Genomic DNA, 21,073 nt, shown 5'->3' on the forward strand with positions numbered 1-21,073 from the left:
CGATCTCACGGTTTGTGAGTTTGAGTTCTGCATCAGGCTCTGCGCTGACAGTGCAGAGCCTGCTTGGGATTCTATCTCCCTCTCTCTCTGCTCCTCCCCTGCTTGTGTGCTTGCACACCCTCTCTCTCTTCTGTCTCTCAAAATAAATAAGCTTTTAAACAGTCCATTTTGAAGTCTTAGGATAGTATACAAGAAAATATCTGCGACTGAGGAAAATAAGTAACAATATCTATATAATCCGGAAGATGGAGAAGAATTTATCAAGAGCCTGCCCCTAGCCTACGTGTTAGGCATGATGCATGTTCTATCATTTAATATTCCTGTCAACTCAAGAAATAGGTCTTTTCTCCATCTCTTTTTATATCATTAGATGAGGAAACTAATTACCTGAGATCAAACTGTTATCATATTGTAGGTGTAGGATTAGAATCCAGATCTTCCTTCTTAGCTCTCTACTACTCTCCATGGATTTTTCAGTCACGGGAAGGCAGGGGTGGGAGGTGGGGGGAGTGACCTTGGCCTCCTGACTGGAAGTGGGAGGGGCAAAGTGTGGAGTGGGGTAACACATCTGAATTACGTGAGGACATTTTCTTTTTTTTTTTTTTTAATGTTTTATTTATTTTTGAGACAGAGACAGAGCATGAGCAGGGGAGGGGCAGAGAGAGAGGGAGGCACAGAATCCAAAGCAGTCTCCAGGCTCCGAGCTGTCAGCACAGAGCCTGACGCGGGGCCTGAACTCACGAACCGTGAGATCATGACCTGAGCCGAAGTCAGACGCTGAACCGACTGAGCCCCCCAGGTGTCCCACGGGAGGACATTTTCAAGCGATATTTATGGCACTCTGTTTCCCTCCAATTTTGGCTACCCTCATTCTGTCTGTCACAGTAAGACATTTCATAATATGTCATATTCTGCAAGTATGTTGGGAGAGAAAAAAGATTGAACACTATTGTCCTGTGACATACTGCTCAGATAGGAAATTGTATAAATAATTACACCGAATTAAATCCATACATGGATGTAAAGTCTTGTTGAAAATATTTTGACCACCTTATTTTTCTTTATTGCTCCTAGACAGTTTAGAAGTATTTGGACATTTTTATATTTTCTCAGTATAATAGAAGTAAGTACTGTAGTATATATTTTTTTCAGGTTGCACTTAGCGGTCACTGACAATAAAATAACAGAAAAATGTATTTCTTATTTTGGTTTGCAAAATACCTCTTGGTTCATCTTTTATTGAACATGAAGACTGGTTTATAGTGCTTTTCAATCTAAATTTAATTATGTAAAAGAATTAACTAAGGAAAATTAAGCCATATATAGCTGTTTTATAAATTTATTAAAAAGCTGTATTGGGGGGGGAAATATGAAACCCGCACACTGCCCAATAAGGTGTGAGGAAGCTAATTGCTTCCTGGCCCTCTCGAAATTACTCAGCCTGAAAAAAGAGAGCACATATTGATTTACTGTATAGTAAATGCCCCACGTCTCTCCTCCTCTAACACCCAGACACTTACCACGCACACACACCCAGCAGCAGTGCCACGGGCTTGCCTACCTGACCACTTCCACCGTCCAGCTTCCGTGATAACAGAGTCAGGATGGAACGTTTTCTTCCTTTGTAAAAGGAAATGGCATACAATTGTCAAAGTGTGCAAAATGAATGTCAGCGTAGCCATTGTATGTATGTATTTGAATGTATGTATTTGCTTTTAAGCTCAAGAGAAAGACGAGTTTCCAAAGGAAAAATACGTATTTCCTGAGAGTGTGGTCTCCCTTAATCTAATCTATTTCTATGCATACACTAGTATCAGTTCATCTGTTTATATGCATTATAACATTAGAAGCAATGTCAAAACTTAGCCTATTTGACAAATTTGGGGAGGTTCTTACAAAGATGATGCAAGTTCCCGTTGTATTCTCCAGCACGTTCTTTTGCTTTATTTTGGAGATGATCCACTAATTGAGAGAATGGGCATTTTATTCATATTTTTATGTTATGTTTTAACTCCTGCGTAAGTTCTGTCCTGCTAGTTGTGACTTTTCTATAAACACCTGGTTTCCTTTTCAACATAGACTTTGAAATGCTGGTTTTGATTGTCCCAAAGCCAAATCAGTAAAATTAGTGAGAAGTTTAAAAAAAAAAAAAAAAATCTTACAAACTGCTCCGAAGGACAATCTGTGATTATTCATGTAAATATATGTATTTTAGAAGTGCAATAACATGTGTTTCTTTTTTGTCTTAATATAAATTATTAGCTATGACTTTTAATTGTGATCTTGGTTGCTTCGGTACCTTAGGAATTCATTGTCTTATGGTATCTTGCACTTTATCTTGAAAGGGTCAGAGCATCCGTATTTGCAGAAGGAAGAGTATTTTGTTGATTAGAGTGATTTTCCTTTGTCTCATTTTTGTTACTTAATAATTGCAAAGTGTTTTTTTTTTATTTTGCTACTTAATAATTGCTAAGTGGTACACACACACACACACACACACACACACACACACACACAAATATCTCTTTGGAAATATCTTTGCCTTCTCTCTTTTTTGCCATTAATATCTATTCCTCAAAGAACTGTTTCAGCTTTTCATGACGCTCCGTTGATGCCTCTCTTGTAAGTCTACCAGCACGCCTTTCGTCCCAGGATCCGGACACAGGTCTAGCTAGCTGCTCTAGACAGCCTGCTGTTTACTGCTGGCGAGCTCCCATTAACATAGCCACCACTCCTGGGCTGGATAATGGACTCAAAGGTTAAGAGCAGAGGATCTCAACAGCTCCAATCAGCAGGGCTTTTCCAGGGCTAATTACCTCTTTACTGCGCTGACTCTAATGTGACATGTTTATTGCCTTAACTAACAACTCATTAGCTTAGTTGATGTTTTTGTCAATATTAATTCGTTCATTTAAGCCAAGTCAAAGCTTAAACAAAGATGTCCAGACTGAGAAACGGGCAGCAGAGTGACTTTTGTTTGCTCATCTTTTTTACCTCCCTTACTCAACTTCAATAAAAGAAATGTGTAGAAAGGAAACATTTAGAGTGTTTGCATTGAGAATGTTGGTATTTGTTGATTTGCTTGCATGTAAAACGATTCTGAATTTATTTTTCTTCATGGTTACTCTAGCCTTCATCTCACAGTTTACTTAATATTTAGTGTCCACTGAGGACAACTATTTCTCATCTTTGACTCTGTGTCTGAAGAGCTAACATGCAGCAGTTCCTTGTTCCAGTTGAATGTCTTACTGTGGTTATTAGAAAAGAGATCAAGTACCCATGCACATGATTTTCATTTCCACTAAACTACTTACAAAATTATGTTGAGATTTATCTTGTAATGATTGCTAACTTACTTACTTAGCCTGTGTGAATTAGTTAGAGAGAGTATGCAATTATGAAGTTATCGTGAAGCATTGCAGTTTTTTGCCATACTTTTGGTTCACATTAATGGTATTTTGGGGGAAATGTCATTGTTTGAATTTCATGTAGTTTGTAATAACTAAACTCTAAAAGCCCTAGAGTAGTGCAGGTGGGTAAAATAATTGAACGTGAGCCTTTGATCGAGTAGTAAGTCAATTCCTTTGGAAAGGTACATCAGCATCTTCAGAACCCTGTAACCCATCTGGCGAGCCCCTCTCACAGGATGTTTAATGGCGTACAGATGCGCAGAAAGTGTTATGATGATTCCCGATGAGACATGAATGAAGCCGCAGCGTTAGGGGGGTTTCATCTCTGGAAAGACCAGTCTCTGCTTTGAAGGTCAGAGACTCACTCTGATTGGTTGCTTCCTGGAGGTGATCAGGTCCAGAGAAGGCTGATAAAGCTTTCTGTGGAACGTGTTGAGAATTACATGTCATAAACCAGACATACTCCTATCTGTCTCCCATTGTCAGTATCTATAGCAGGTAACATGGACACCACATTATCAGTACTTTTAAGAAATCGCTGTTACAGGAAATAAAAATACTTTATTTTTAAATAAATAAAATTTATAATCGTATACATTCTGCACTAAATACTGTGATTATCTTTACCTTCCTGCTTTCTCGGCCACCATTTTTTCCTTTTTTTTTTCCTGAATCTGCTTCAGTCAGGCTTTTCTGACTTTAACTCTACTGAAATTTCTTCAGTAAGATAACCCGTGACTTACATGTTGCCAAAGGCAGTAAGCAATTCTTGGCTCTTGTCTCTGTCTCTTGGTAGAATATAATTCCAGCTACATTGAAACCTGCAACTCTGCTTGTCCTTTCCCGTTTCTCCCACCTCGTTAGCCGCTGGTTCTCAGTCTTGATCCCCCCCCCCCCCCCCCCCCCCCGCTTTCCATCCTGCGAAGGTGCCTGTGCACCTGCACTCACTCTCTAGGTATTACTTCCAGTCCCATGGCTTCAGTGCATGTGTATGTGGACGATTTTGAAATTTTTATTTTTAGCCCTGGTTTCTACACCAGTCTCCAGACTCCTATATTCAACAGTTTATCTGAAATCTTCCTTCAGATGTTTGATATGTACCTCAGATTAGAAATGCCTAAAACTAAAATATGGATTACCGCTCCTGCTTCAAAAACAAAAAAACCCTCCTCCTCTTCTGTTAACTCATTTTAATGAGTGTCACCATCATCCACATAGTTGTTCATGCCCAAATGCCTGGAATCAGTTTTACTACTTTTTTTGTTTATTTAAAAAAAATTTTTTAATGTTGATTTATTTTTGAGAGAGATACAGAGAGACAGAGCACGAATAGGGGAGGGGCAGAAAGAGAGGGAGACACAGAATCTGAAGCAGGCTCCAGGCTCTGAGCGGTCAGCACAGAGCCCGACGCAGGGCTTGAACTCACCAACCCCGAGAGCATGACCTGAGCCGAAGTTGGCGCTTTACTGACTGAGCCACCCAAGTGCCCCAGTTTTACTTATTGTCTTTCCATCATATATTCACATCCAATCCCTAAATGAATCCTGTCTGCTCTATCTTCTAAAAAATTTTCTTGGGGTGCCTGGGTGGCTCAGTTGGTTAAGCGTTTGACTTTGGCTCAGGTCATGATCTCACTACTTATGAGTTCGAGCCCCACATCAGGCTCTATGCTGACAGCTTGGAGCCTGGGACTTGCTTCAGATTCTGTTTCTGTCTCTCTGCCCCTCCTCTGCACTATCTCTCTGTCTCTCAAATATAAAATAAAACATTAAAAAAAATGAAAAATAAAAAATAAAAAAATAAAAAATAAAAAATTTTCTTAATCCAAAATTTACATAGTTCTCATACTCTGTCACTACTGTTCTAGTCCAAGCCATCATTATCTCTTGCTTGAACCATTGTAAGAACCTCCCAGTTGGCCTCCCTAATGTTCCCCTTTGCCTGCAACCCACCCCAGTCTATTCTGTACACAGCACACAGATACTTTCTGAATGATGGCAGGTCATGTCACTGTCCTACCCGAAACTTCCATGCATTTCTCATAACACTTAACCCCCTAGGGAAAAGGCCTGTGTGACTGATCCATCCACGGCTGCCTTTTTGATTTCATGTCCTTCCACTCTTGTCCTTATTCACTGCCGTCTAACTACTCTGGACTTTTTACTGGCCCTTAGGGATCCCTACTTACCTCAGGGCCTTTTGTGCTGTTCCCTCAGCCTGGAATGCTTCTCCCACAGATGCCCACATGCCTCTCTTTCATTTCACTTAGGTCTTTGTTCAAATGTCACCTTCTACAGAGTACTTTCCTGTCGATCACTTTCTAGGCTCTTACCCTTGCTTTGTTTTTCTTCACCTGACTTACTACCACTTGACACATCTATTCGTTTATTTGGTCTTTATGTCCCAGCTAGAACGTAAGCTTTGTGAGAGCATAGAATTTGTTGACCTGTGCTTAAAAACAGTGCCTGGAGGAGGGGGGCTCATTGGGTTAAGCCTTCAACTTTGGCTCAGGTCCTGATCTGAGTTTGTGAGTTCGAGTCCCACATCAGGCTCTGTGCTGACAGCGCAGGGCCTGGAGCCTGCTTCGGATTCTGTGTCTCCCTCTCTCTCTGCCCCTCCCCCGCTCACACTCTGCCTCTCTCTCGCTCTCAAAATTAAATAAACATTAAAATAATTTAAAAAAAAAACAGTGTCTGGGACATAACAGGCACCGGTAAATATTGGATGCGTAAAGGATCACTTAGCTAAGTAAGGTGCTGAAGCTAGAACTTAAACCCTGGTGTCCTTTTGCCTCTTACCCAACTGCGCCACCCACTCGTTCATGCTGTTTAACCATCCTACACCTTTTGGGAACAGGACATAGAAGTATTTGGATCATTTAAAGATTCCCTAGATTAATGGATTTTTTTTTTTTTTACTTCTTTGGTATCATAAACATTTGCTTCTATTATTTTACTTCTTTATTGCTGACCCTCAGAGTGTCTGAAAATCAGCACTTTTTACATTTCTGAGGCAGAATAAGGTTATTTGCAATAAGTCATAACTTTCTGATTATAGGAAGGTAAGACTCCCTAATTTTAGCCTGCCATCCAAAATATATTAAATACGAAGAGCCAACATGAGATTAAATGTCATTGTATGATACAACTTAATTTGAAATTCAGTAAAACCGAAAAAAATGAACTTTGAATCAAAGATAATTTGGATTTTATTGTCGTGTGATTATAGGACAAGAAACAGCAAATTATGTTGAAATAGGACTGTTTTGATAAAAGTGATAGTAAGTTAATGAGTTCTTAAATATCTTTGTTAACTTGTCTCCTAATTTAATAGTTACTTATGGTTTTTATTAAATGACAAGTTTTTGTGCAATATAGGATGTAAAAAGTTTAACAGTTTCTAATAACTGCATTAATACAAGGCATGTAGTTATAGAAGTGTTTGCTAATTAGCCCATATCTATGAATACGGCACACTACATTGGAATTATTTTTAATTAAATCAAGTTGCTGTATAAAGCAAAGGAATAGAATTCCAGATGGCACTCTGCCATCCTTGTTCTTTGATGGACATTAACAAGTGGGAAAAGGCTTCCTTTACTTGGTTACACTTTGAAATAAGTGGCCAATCATTATTAATTCATTTTGCACTCATTGTAATGGCATAAATCATCATAAATTCATTTGGTTTAAAGTGCATATAATGTGTTCTCCCATAGGAGTTTCCTTGTAATTGAACTATTAATTAATGCATTTTTTTAATATGACCTTTTTTTCCCTCCTCTGTTATACAGAGCCAAGGGTGGCTAATGGCCATTTCTTCATTCATGATATCTTTTAAGTAAGAACAAGTTTGTTCTAACTAGGCCTGTTGACTGGCTGGACTGGTCTAGGAGGGGCCAGAGCCCAAGAAAACAGTTGTGTATATCAACTACCAGTGGGATACTAGTAATAATTATGAAGGTTCTACAAGAACTCTTTGAAAAATTCTCTGAAATGCTATGGTTTTTTAATATTTCCCGTAAGAAAATTTCATTCTCCCTTGATAAATATGGCATGATGCTGGCTTCTGTTGGCATTTCCAGTTCTTGAAACTCCCTGTGGCCACTGGTTTTCTGACAGCATTGGCTGCCATAAAACCCAGGTTCCCTTGGCCTGCAGCAACGAGGCACTCCATAATGGAGGTCTCCTGTCCCTTTGTCATGCAGTGTCCTTCCACAATTCCTTCCTTCAGTCCCTTCACTTATCCAGTGCTGTTTCCTTCTTCATTCAGGCTATAATGGTTGCTTAGAAGGCTTATAAGAGCTCATTCTAGAATCTTCCTATGAGGTAGCCACAGGATTCCTGTGAGGTCTTCATGCTTCAAGGGAAGCATGGGAGGAAAAATATAGCCTCTCCTTGAAGGAAATAAAAAGTACAAATAGAAAGCTAGGGAAAAAAATCAAGTTTACAACTTTTTAAGTGATTCTTTCTCATTTAGTGCTATTTCAGCCCAAATAGAAACTGCAAAAAACAAAACAAAACAAAACTACTACGTGATTCGTGTTCACGTCATGAATATATGTTACCAAGATCTATGGGTTGTATGAAAATAAAGGTTTGAATTTGTGTTAAAAGTGTTGTGTTGGTGTACATAACTGGCAGTAGACTGTGTGTGTGTATGTGTGTGTGTGTGTGTGTGTGTGTGTGTGTGTGTGTGTAAGTGAAGAAAAGCAGCCTATCTAATAGACTGCGGAGAACTCAAGGCACCACTATTATCAGGTTGATAGAAATGAAAGAGGGGGAAAAAAGTAAAATAACATAAAAGTGTTATTTACTATCAAATGGTGCTTAAAATAATATCCAGTGTTTATTTGCTTATAGAAATATATCACTACAGGGGCACCTGGGTGGCTCAGTCAGTTAAGCGTCTGACTTTGGCTCAGGTCATGATCTCACGGTTTGTGAATTCGAGACCCGCGTTGGGTTCTGTGCTGACAGCTTGGAGCCCGGAGCCTGCTTCAAGTTCTGTTTCTCCCTCTTTCTGCCCCTTCCTCTCTCATGCTCTGCCTGTCTCTCTCAAAAATAAACGTTAAAAAAAAATTTTTTAAAGAAATATATAACCACAGTTTTTTGTAGTTAATAAAGTGTTTTCATATAATAGGCATTCCATAAATGTGGGGTGTATTGATAAAGTAAATCTACATTTTGTAATAAGGATGAATAAGTGCTCCAGAAGACAAATTCATTATTACCTAAGTAATAGCATTCGTGTGTGTGTGTGTGTGTGTGTGTGTGTGTGTGTGTGTGTGTGTGATGGCTTGTATGTTAATCTTTGAAAGAGTGGTCAGCATTACGAGCCAGATACTACAAAAATGTTTTGAATTGGCAGTTTGCATTGGTCAATTCATGATGGGGCAATATTCATCTTGCCAAAGCAACAAGTTGGCCATGGTCTAACACTGTCAGCTTTTTAACCACAGATTTTGTAGGCTTGATTTTGCTCTATCTTTTCTCATTTTTAGTGTTTTGCTGTTACAGCAAAGCATAAATATTTTCTTGCAGCTTTAGTCTTATGTAGCACTTTTAAAAAACAGTAAGATTAAAGTTGGAACACTTTTTAAAAAAATGCTTAAGATAAAAAGCTTGAAATAAAATAGCTCTAATATATGAGCTATTATTACTCTTGACTGCACGACCACAGAAATCAAACCTCCAGAGGGTCTAAGTTAGTTGTGATTTATCTAATGCTGTATTTGAGCACTTTCTGCTTTTCAAAGGGGTTTATTTTGATTTGTTTTCCACTGTCTGCATTTTTGGTAGTTCATTTGTACTTTTGACTGCATATACATGGCGGGGGCGGTGGGGCGGTGGGCATGGTGATGGTATGCTACAAGCCGAACTCCCACTATGAAGCTGTCGCAGTATCTGTACCATTTACCTATCTTTGGGTGAGAAAAACTAGTAATTTGAAAAGTGGACGTTGAATGCGGTTCCAGAACAATGCCGAATTCTATCTTGTAACCAAGTGAATGAGGAGCCTCTGGGTACTCCCGGTTAAGAGCCAGAGACCTGTAATAGAAATCTGAGTTGGGATACTTACAGTGGAGGAAGGTGCCCAGGATAGTACATTCATTACAAATGGCATTTGTTTCCAAACTTCAGGTATCATGGGCCAGTAAAATGTCCAAAAATAAAACTTGAGAGTATATAACAGTGTTTTACATTTTTTTTTTTGCTCACTAGAGCCATTAAAAACTAGTACTATCTTCATTTTTAAAAAATCTTTTGGGGCGCCTGGGTGGCGCAGTCGGTTAAGCGTCCGACTTCAGCCAGGTCACGATCTCGCGGTCCAGGAGTTCGAGCCCCGCGTCGGGCTCTGGGCTGATGGCTCGGAGCCTGGAGCCTGTTTCCGATTCTGTGTCTCCCCCTCTCTCTGCCCCTCCCCCGTTCATGCTCTGTCTCTCTCTGTCCCAAAAATAAATAAAAAACGTTGAAAAAAAAATTAAAAAAAAATCTTTTATTCACCAAAAAAAGAAAAATAGAACATAATCTTAGAATAAGCACTCCTTTAAACTGAATACATTTAGCTTTATGAGAAAGACTTACTACATTGTTTATGTTTCTGCCATTTCACCATAGAGCCGTGGAAACTTTGCCACAGCCCAGCATAGGTTTGTAGCAGACTCTTGGAAATTTCTGATCGGTGCATAATTTTGCTGACTGTGCTGGGCACATACAGGGTAAAGTAATTCTCGGTGTGTGCCAAAACAACAATTTTTTCATGATAACTGAATGTAAAGCATGGTGTTAAGCCTCGTGCCAAACAAAAGTATTTTCAAAAAATTTCACATAGTGCAGGGAACTCATTTAGCAGATGTTAAAAGGCAATAAAATAAAAATAAATAAATAAATTAGATAAATTTCAGCTAATAAAATAAATGCCAAAAGATGCTATATTGTTATTAAACGTATGAGTAGTAATTGCTATGTATCTATTAAGATTTGTTTATCTTAGAGGGAAAGAGCGAGTGCGTGTTGGGGAGGGGCAGAGAGAGGGAGACAGAGGATCCATAGCAGGCTCCTTGCTGTGAGCGCAGAGCCCTTCGAGGCTCGAACTCAAGAATTGTGAGATCGTGACCTGAGCCGAAATCAAGAGTTGGCTGTCTAGCCAACTGAGCCACCCAGGCACCCCTAATTGCTATACTGAAAAGGATTTCATTCTAAGGTAAGCAGAGAATTCTAGGGTAGGGGAAATCACTAGCCACCTTCTCCAGGCAATTCTCCCCTTCCATGTGAACAGAACCCCTGTATCATTGAAGGTGGCAAAGTTGTCAGCTAATGAATTACATTTCTTGTGCTTCCTTGAAACGAAGAGAACCTGTGTGCGGTATAATTCTGACCAGTGAAATGTAATCAGACGTTAAAAAAGAGGCTCGACTTAACTGGCACAAGTCCTTTTGCTCTTTCAGAATTCTACCACTTCCTGCCTAGAAGGTGGATGCTGTGCTAGATGTGCAGTAGACCGTTTTGTGACCATGAGGCAACTGAGTTAGAGCCGAGACAACTGCAGGCATCTTGGTGTGGCTATATTTAGCTGTTGAACCAGTGACGGCCACCTTCTGATTGTATGAGGAGCAGCAGCTGAAATTATGCCTTAATTCAGAAGGAGGAGGAGATTGATCATAAGGGATATAGTTCTGAATCCATAGTTGGATAGAACATCATGAATAAAATGCTGTCGTAAAGACACAGGTTGTGTTCAGACCTGTGCACTGGCCCCATTACGCATGCATGGCCTGGGCTCCAGAGGCCTGGACTCCTTACCCAGGCCTGCAGCTAACCACTTGCCTTCTACAGTTCTCTGTTATCTCACCTGAAGCGTAGGAATCGATGCCATTTTTCTAAAGTCCTTTCGATTTGAAAATTCCGTGATTCTAATTAATCCATCTGGCTGGGAATGAGTAGATCAGAATTAACAGGCAATAGGTCTTGCCCCTTTCTAATCACAACACAACCCAAATATTGATCTTTCTAAAATGAAAATCTAATCAAACCTCTCCTCTGCTTAAAACTTTCCAGTGGTCCCCCATTGTCACCAGAATAAACAGACTCCTAGCATGGCGTGTGAAGCTCTTTGTAATTGGGCTCTAATAACCTGTCCTGCCTTGTGTCTCACTGTTCTGTTTCATCCACCTTGCCCTCTTTTCTCCCTTGCCCATCACCTCAACCTCTCCCTTCTCCCCCAACACAATTTCCAACCAATTAAACCCTGTGTAATCCCTTTATCTGGTTGTGTTCTCTCTCATTTCCTGGTCTTTAGACATGTTCTTCTCTGTCTTGCTATCATCCTCTCCTTTGAGTGGCTAACTGCTACTTACTCTTTAGGTGTGGGTATGGAACTCCCCTTTCCCTAGAAGCCTTTTCATACCTATAAAATGGGGTTAGGTGCCCGTCTTAAGTTCTGTCTTTTTCTTTCTTTCTTTCTTTCTTTCTTTCTTTCTTTCTTTCTTTCTTTCTTTCTTTCTTTTTTAATGTTTGTTTATTTTTAAGAGAGAGAGAGAAGGCCCAAGTAGGGGAGGGGCAAAGAGAGGGGACAGAGGATCTGAAGTGGGCTCCACACCGACAGCTGAGAGCCTGATGTAGGGCTCGAACTCACGAACTGTGAGATCACGACCTGAGCCAGAGTCAGACACTTAACCGGCCCTAAGTTCTGTTTTGACACCTTGTCCTTATAAGTCTTCTAACACTATTCAGAATATATTCAAATTACCTGTTTGCTCACCTGTCTCCTGAACTGGAATGAACTTCCTTGAGGAAAAGAACTCAGTCTTATTTCCTTTTGTTTCCCCAGTGTTTATAGTGACACTATAGTTATCACATAACTGAATCTTTGGATGGAGAGGCTGGGACCAAATTACAGAAAGCCTTGAATGAGTGTCAGTCTAGTTTGTTGAACTTTTTAATACTGCCACTAGAGTGCCTTTTATGAGGGAATCAGTCACGAGGGCAGATAACAGCTTCATTCTCCACCTTGCTTACTCAGTGAGGCACTATGGAACAGTGGAACATCTACATAAGATACATACGTATTTTTGTGCAAAGTTAGATTGCATCTCATACAGATTAAAATACATCCGTTATTGGGTACCACAGGTTTAAGGAAAATTCTGAGAGATAAAAGTGAAAATTCATAATATTGTCATGAGACTTTTTCTGTCAAAAAGGAAGATACTATCAGTGTCTTAATTTTAGCTTTTTATCACCTTGGTCCATGTTGCAGAGTGGCTCTCTTATGGAATCATAGATCAGATAAACCCTCAATTACAGAATGCAATATGAGTTGGAAAAGGAATAAATTTATCTATCCCTTTTTGCTATCGTAACAACCATTTTTTGAAGGCTCGTTCCTTAATATCAGAAAGAATATATGATTAGGAAATTTGAAGGCTTAGGCATCCGAGATTATTCCTTCAGAACATCAGTGTCATTATTCCTGGTAGCATTAAAGTCATAAGCATCTTATTAATCAACAAGGCTAGAAATCAGAAGGTTTAACTTGAAAACTGTCTTCATCTTATTTACAGGTTTTGCTTGGAATAAGTTGTCAAGACAGATGTGGAATTTTAACTTTTTCTGCCTTTATAATTCCAAAACAGGCCAAAATAATCATACTCCAGTTAATAGATTTAAATTTTTTTTTAATGTTTATTTATTTTGGGGGGGGGGGGAGAGAGGGAGAGACAGAGTGTGAGTGGGGGAGGGGCAGAGAGAGAGGGAGACAGAGAATCCGAAACAGGCTCCAGGCTCCGAGCTGTCAGCACAGAGCCCCACGCGGGGCTCCAACTCACAAACCGCGAGATCATGACCTGAGCACAAGTCGGACTCTTAACTGACTGAGCCACCCAGGTGCCCCTGTATTTACTAGATTTAAAATGTGTGTGTTAAATAGGCCACTTTCCTCTCTCCTTCTCCTGGTGCACACATGGCCTGCCAGACCTGTGGGAATCTTGGCTTTGTGTTACCCAGAGATGGTGATTTGAACGAAAGAAGAGATGCTGTATGAGAATTTTACTGACATGATCACCGAATGAAATGGAAAGTGATTTACAGGAAGGGGTGACAGAGCTGTAGGGAACCTGCATTTCCTGCTGACCTGGGCATCCTCACTGTGAAGGTAGATCACACTTTGCAGGGGAAGCAAATACCCTGGGGGGCCATTGCAAGGCCAGGGATGTTTGGAAGTACGCTTACTGATTCTCCCTTTTCTGTCGTTTCGTTGGAAGGTAAGTGATCACATCCTTTATGCTGTCCTTCCTACTTTGTCAGAAAAATGATGGAAAATATCAAGAAATCGTCCACTTAACGGTTTACTTTGCTCTCAGGATAAAATTGTCAGAGTGGCGAGGCAGCTGTCTCCAGAGTTCCCATACACAGGCTGCAAGAAATCAGCAAGGTCCCTAGTATTGCCAGAATGCTCCTGCCTGTAATGAATACAGAGATAGTGGAGTGCCGTTAAGGAAGATGATGATTGAAATGCTATAAAACATTGTACTTAAGAAACCTTCCTTCCCCTTCACAACATTGCTCACCAAGGATACACCTTCAGGGAGCCCTGTCCCTTATGGGGAAGCCGTGGCTGCGTGTGCTTCAGGATGTCTGCAGAGAACAGCAGTGGGGGGTTCTCTGCAGCTCTCACAACTTCCTAGAAGTAAAGAATAACAGAAAAGTGGTGGATTTCTTAACATTTTGAAATACTCTGACAGACTGGGGCCGGGAGCTGCATTAGAAAGGTACATGCAGTAAAGACAGATATATTTACACTTTAGGTTCATATTGTGTGCAAAGTACTGTGCTTGGTGGTTTGGGAGATACAAAGTTAACGTGAAACATAGTTCTTACCCTCAAGGAGCAACAAACTTGATGCAGAAAAGGGACATGGCTTATATTGTAAAAAATACCATGTGGCAAGGGATGCATAGGTGCTAGGAGAAAATAGAGACCAGTGGGCCACCTTTTTTTTAAGGAGTTTATATATTTTTTTTTTTAATTTTTTTTTTTTCAACGTTTATTTTTATTTTTGGGACAGAGAGAGACAGAGCATGAACGGGGGAGGGGCAGAGAGAGAGGGAGACACAGAATCGGAAACAGGCTCCAGGCTCTGAGCCATCAGCCCAGAGCCTGACGCGGGGCTCGAACTCCCGGACCGCGAGATCGTGACCTGGCTGAAGTCGGACGCTTAACCGACTGCGCCACCCAGGCGCCCCAAGGAGTTTATATTTTAATCATCCACAAAACTTGAAGCTTTACATATGGCATCTACATGGCTAAATGTGAGAGTAAAATTTGCAAATACATGTATAAATGAAGTCATGCATTTCAGGATGTTTCCTCCAGGAGGCTCTCCATATATAAGTACCTTTTCAGTTTATGGCAGGAGTTGTTAACCCAAGGCCCATGGTCTCCTTGAAATTCTTCTGCAGAATTTGGTGGCTATGTATATGCATTGTATGTAGTTTTCTGGGGAAAAGACTGATGGTTTTCAACAGATTCTGAAAGGGTTCTGTGGCAGAAGATATTTTGAGCCAGCAATAACAAAGTGCATTCTCAGACTCTTATCTGGGCTTTACAGCTTCGTTCACTTCATCTCATCTCCGTTGCAATCCATTCTCCTTGAACAATTGGCTGGAACAGGGGCACCTGGGTAGCCTAGTCGGTTAAGCATCTGACTCTTGGTTTCGACTCAGGTCATGATCTCACAGTCTTTGAGATCAAGCCCCACATCGAGCTCTGTGCTGACAGCATGGAGCCTGCTTACAATTCTCTCTCACCCTCTCTGCCTGCCCCCCACTCTTCTCTGTCTCTGTCTGTCTCTCTCTTTCAAAATAAATAAACTTAAAAAAAAAAAACAATTGGCTAGAGCATAAACATGAGTAAGTGTTTTTATTTGTTGAATGCATCAAAGTTTATATGCCATGCTGTTAATTTTGAGAACAGACAAGCTCAACGTGCTATTTGTGATGAGCCCTGACTGCCGTTTGTGGAGTGCCCCCGGGTGCTGGGTGCCAGGCAGGACACCTTGCACGCCTTCATTCATTTAACACCCGGGCTCTTCGTGAAGGATAGCTATTCTTACCCCCAGTTTACAGACTAGGAAGATGAAGCTCATGAGTACTGTCCTCAGCCCTTAGTAAGACCTGAAACTCTGGTGACTCCCCTGTCTGAAACCTGAAGCGTGTGTACCCCTTAACCCGTCGGCTCTGCGGTGCTATGACTTGTAAACTGTTCTGTCCTTCCCCTCAAGAAACAGACAACCTCTTCTGAATTGCAGTTTGCTCTTCGCCACCCGGGTTGCAAGCTTAATGGCCCTTAGGCGTATGTATACAAATCGTTAGCGTTTTCTTCAACATAAAAAAGTACATGTCAATTAAAATCTAGATCGTTTCATCAGATTTCAAAGTAATATTGAACTTTTCATTTGTTTACCAAACTCGCGTGAAGAATTTACCACATACCTGGCCTCGCTGTACTGGACCAGTAGAGTAGAATGTGGAGAAACATAGATGCTTGTGGGGGAGACTTTTTACAACTACCCCTCTCCCTTCTCCATCCCTCATCCCTGCTGGTAAGCATCACCTGTGATGAGAAGTGCGACTGACAGAAGCAGTTGACATGTGAACTCTTAGGTGCAGAAGAGTGATGCGTGCCGCATAACATCATTTGAAGCCATCTCCAATTTGTGCAGTGCTGGGTAGGGAAAAACCTTGTTAGGAAGTTAGGGTGCCTGATATGTTTCAAAATGATATATACTTATTCATACATAATTATTATGTAACCAAAGCCCTTTAGAACATGGTATGAAATACTGTAGCCTAGCTTATTTGTTTAAAGTATGTGGCTGGGGGCGCCTGGGTGGCTCAGTCGGTTAAGCGGCCGACTTCGGCTCAGGTCATGATCTCGCGGTCCATGAGTTTGAGTCCCGCGTTGGGCTCTGTGCTGACCGCTCAGAGCCTGGAGCCTGTTTCAGATTCTGTGTCTCCCTCTTTCTCTGACCCTCCCCTGTTCATGCTCTCTCTCTCTCTGTCTCAAAAGTAAATAAAGGTTAAAAAGATAAAAATAAAAATAAAGTATGTGGCTGAAGAAACTGTAAACTTGGGGTCTTTTAATAATCTTAATGTTCAAAACCCCTTTTCAGTTAAAAAAAAAAAAAAAGAGAGAAATCCAACATGGTTTACATTTTGAAAATACGCTTCAAAGAAAACATCACCAAAGTAAAATTTCTCTATTGCTCTGTCTTTTATTTTGTAATTTCAGGTAAGGCGCTGACATTTCTACTGTTGCAGCCCCCGAGCCCCAAACTGCCCCCCCACAGCACGATCCGAAGAACAGCCATTGATCTGATTGGCCGTGGCTTCACAGTCTGGGAGCCTTACATGGACGTGTCTGCAGTCCTCATGGGGCTTCTCGAACTTTGTGCTGATGCCGAGAAACAGCTCGCCAAGTACGTGCTCAATCCCAGTTAATACGGACGGGTTTTGTTTGTGTTTTGTTGGTTGGTGTTTCGTTTGTTTATTTCTGTTGGAGGTCATTGATGGCCCTTGATAGAGTGTGCATTTTTAAAACAATAGACAAACATCTCTGTATATGAAATTTTGGTTATAGACCATGAAAGGGAAGTATATTTCTATAATTTGGGCACAGTTGGGATTTAGCATTGATTGATTGATCTATGACATAGTTTTTCAATTATGCTTATTGGGCCTTTTATATATAACACTACATATTATTTAGTAGTAGTGTAAACATGTCACTTAGAAGGAAAATTATATTTATACTTGCTCAGAAATGTTTTACTTATAATAGAATACGTGGACATAGTTTGGGGAGTTACCCTTCATACTCACAGTGATTTTTTAAAATAAAATTTATTTATGGGCACCTGGGTGGCTCAGCAGGTTCAAGTTGTGATCTTGCGGTTCGTGGGTTCAGGCCCTGCATTGGGTTCTGTGCTGACAGCTCAGAGCCTGGGGCCTGCTTCGGATTCTTTCTCCCTCTCTCTCTACCCCTTGCCCACTCGTGTGCATGTGCACTCTCTTTCTCTTTCTCTCTCTCTCTCTCAAAAATAAATATTAAAATTAAAAAAAAAATAAAGTGTATTTATTTATTGAGAGAGAGAGAGAGAGAGAGAGCACATGCGAGTGGGGAAGAGGCAGAGAGAGGGAGAAAGAGAGGATCCCAAGCAGGCTCCCTGCTGTCAGCACAGAGCCCAACATGGTACTCTATCTCATGAACCGTGAGATCATGAGCTGAGCCAAAATCAAGAGTCGGACACTTAACTGACTGAACCACCCAGGTGCCCCTCATAGTGATTTTTAAAATCACACTTTTTAAGGCTTCCCTTGCACACAGGATATGACTGGCCATAGGAGGTTGCAGAGATGAGGGTCCCGGGAAAGGCAGATGAGTTGAGGGAGCCACTAAAATCAAATCAGTAGGAAACCGTTGGTAGCCAAGTAGCCAAGAATGATGGGAAGGGGTTTGGGGGTGGTGATAGAGGTTCATCTTGACTAATTCCCCAGAGGAAGGTTTTTGTTTTTGTTTCTTTTTAGTATAGCCATCTTAGCTGGTGGGAATTCCTAGTTAGGAATCCTTGAACTGGCCCAGGTGCCTCCCTAAATGCAAATGTTATCACCTCTTTGATTTTTCTCAATGGGCATTTCATTCTTATCTTTGTTAACCTTGGAAAAAACTAGAAATCTCTGCCCTTTTCATCATGGTTGTCTTTCTCATAGCCCACGGTTTCCTTATGACCCAGCATGGCTTTGGGCCTGTAGTCTTTCTGCTGGCTGCACTAGGCTCGGGAAGTGGAGACCGAAGAAGCTAGTAGAGGCTGGACTGTGGCTTTGCCTGCAGATTGGGTATTCCTGGCCCCGAGTCCCAAGATGGGTTGGTAGGAGAAGGCATTTATTCTAGTTTAGGCAACTGCCCCCCCCCAACTTCCTGTCATACGACCACACTTCTAAACATCACCTCTGTGTCTCCCTAGCTGTACGCTCTTCAGTAGGTCACTTCACCTCTTACCTCGGTTCCGTCTACAAGTTGGGGCTAGGTGAGCACCTGCCTCATAAGGTTGATATTAAATGTGTTTGTATTTGCAGAGTGCTTAAAAGAGTACTTAGCACATGTTAAAAGGTTGAATGGATGTTCCCAACAGGTGGTAGTGTCAGTGGTGACGCCATCCATTGTCATTGTTTCAGTGTTCCACAGACCAAGAGCAGCTCATTTCTAGAATGAATAATTGACATAATGGCAGCCAGCATAGGTTTTGGATACAGGAGGCCTGCAGTTCTTGATTGACTTTAAGAATTAGGAAGAAAGTGAGCCTGTGAGTTGGAAGCAATAGTAAGAGGCAGCTGGCCTTTGTGCAAAGCCCAGAACATATTTCCAACCCTTCGCTGTCCCCCTTGGCTGCAGGTGCCCTGTACACCCTCCAAGGAGTCTAGAATTTTGTTTTGACCTAATTTTATAGCCTATTTTCAAGGCTGATCTAAACACAATTTCAACAGTGTGCAATCTTGTTTTGTTGCCTGGGAGAAGTAATGGGCTTTATTTTAGGCATAGTATTTAAAATTTGCTTTGTTTTGTTTTTAAATCCGTGTACACAAAGCTTCTATCAGCAAACATAAAGATGTGCTGTGTTTTATCTACATGTAGTATGTCCACAGACACAAATACTTTAGCGCTTCAGTACGTAATTTAAATCTTGCTATTACATCCTTTTCTGTCATGAAGATTAGTATAACTCTCTATACACAGCTCTGAATAAATGAATGTATCAGCATGTAGCCTTGAGGAGTCCAATGTAATTTTCATCATGATAAATTGCATAATAAGCAAGAAAATGTTTGCTTATTAATCTATAACAAGATTTAGATTGAAAATGGCCTGTTCCATCCATGAATACTTGGTACAGGCTGCGGAAGGACCAAGACGGGGCAGAATGGAGCAGGGACATGTACAGGGGGGACCCGCATGATGCCGGCCTCCTGGGCCACCCTTTTGTGCCTGATTTGCTGTGTACATGCTAACGGTGCTCGGCTACCTTGCTTCTGACTGCGATGTTACACATGCTTTATGAGGAAGCTTTTATGTTAGGCTTGTGCTTTTTTAAAATTCCAGTTCACGTTAATTGAAAACGAAAAAAAAATACACAACGCTTCCCTCTTGATTCCCATTCTTGTGAGTTTGTGAGGGAGGAGACTGAGGAGGGTGGCTAGTCCAGGCTGCTGCCTAGTTCTGGAGAACACAGATGATAGCAGAGTTTCTTTCTTCCTCTCTCTCCCACATACTGACATCCTCTGTCAGAGATGATTTCTGAGAGGTCTCCTGCAAGACTATGGGTGGCCCAATTGATAGGGCATTTTTCCAAAATTCAAATGCCTTTCTTTTAGAGATAGACCTGAGAATTTTCCATCTTTTTTTTTTTAATTTTTTTTTCAACGTTTATTTATTTTTGGGACAGAGAGAGACAGAGCATGAACGGGGGAGGGGCAGAGAGAGAGGGAGACACAGAATCGGAAACAGGCTCCAGGCTCTGAGCCATCAGCCCAGAGCCCGACGCGGGGCTCGAACTCCCGGACCGCGAGATCGTGACCTGGCTGAAGTCGGACGCTTAACCGACTGTGCCACCCAGGCGCCCCATCCATCTTTGAAATAAAAATAAAACCAGTTGTTTTCTAATATTTTCAAATATTTCACCAAACCTTAAACTGTGTTAAGTAAGCAAGCTTTTACTGAGTAGTTGATATTCGGAAGGGACAGTATGGGGTATTGTATAGTTACAAAGTTGCATCATACGAAGATCCGGTCTCCAAGGCACTTGCTGTCTGAAAGAAGGGTAAGATGTGCCTGGAGGTAATCATGATGGGAGGTGAGAAGCAGTGTGAAAGGTATGGACGCCCAGAGCGTGGGGGGGAGGGGGGGGAGGGGGGGGCGGGGGGAGGGTGAGTCACGGCTGGGTGCTCAGAAGGGATGCTGGGAAGAGTTTTCTTTGCATCTTTCATTGGGATAATTGTGAGGAGGGGCAGAAGAGCAAGGACCTGCAAAAGACAGATGGGAAGTACAGGCGTGCCCAGCAGAGGCCAAAGCGCTCCTTAAAACGCAGGGCAAGTGACTAGACACGCTGTTTTACATTGTATTCATTAATTCCTTGCAGAACCTCAACTGTGGGGTGTGCCCAAGTAAAACTTGAACATAAGCCTCTTCCCAGTTATCTCTGGGGAATAGAATTCCGGGCTAAAAAGAGGATGGGTTTTACCTTTTCCTTTATAAAATGATGATAAAAATGATACTAGAAGATCACAAAGCAAATCCGAGAGAGGTTCTGTCTCTTGTCCACAGAAACACTGGTCAGTGAAAAAGGTGAGTTTCAGACCTAGGTCTCCCTGACCCAGGTCTGCTCCCGCCACTCTCCACCTCGCGCCTGCGGAGTAATTAGATAGCCTGTTCGGAGGACGTGAAAGTGGTCAAGTCAGAGTTTTCAGCGTACTTTCAGATTTTAAAAACACACTGAGGGAAATCATTTCCATCACGAATTTTGTACCTTCTGGAAAAAGAGCCTATTTAAATATCAGGAAGCTCCTTGAGTGCCTGGGCCATGTATTATGCATGTATTCATGTTTATTC

The 21,073-nt window shown here is 41.4% G+C and overlaps 1 protein-coding gene across 9 annotated transcripts in view; it reads left to right on the forward strand.

Annotated features, from left to right (window-relative positions):
* Window positions 1-21,073, forward strand: part of WDR7 (WD repeat domain 7) — a 360,496-nt gene that overhangs the window by 231,388 nt on the left and 108,035 nt on the right. For all 9 annotated transcript variants that reach the window (XM_043558949.1, XM_043558946.1, XM_043558954.1 and 6 more), the window contains one exon: window positions 16,703-16,889. In XM_043558949.1, the coding sequence (XP_043414884.1) occupies window positions 16,703-16,889 (187 nt within the window). The remainder of the gene's footprint in view (window positions 1-16,702; window positions 16,890-21,073) is intronic.

The sequence above is a fragment of the Prionailurus bengalensis genome, chromosome D3 (genome assembly GCF_016509475.1).
Source record: "Prionailurus bengalensis isolate Pbe53 chromosome D3, Fcat_Pben_1.1_paternal_pri, whole genome shotgun sequence".
NCBI lineage: Eukaryota > Metazoa > Chordata > Mammalia > Carnivora > Felidae > Prionailurus > Prionailurus bengalensis.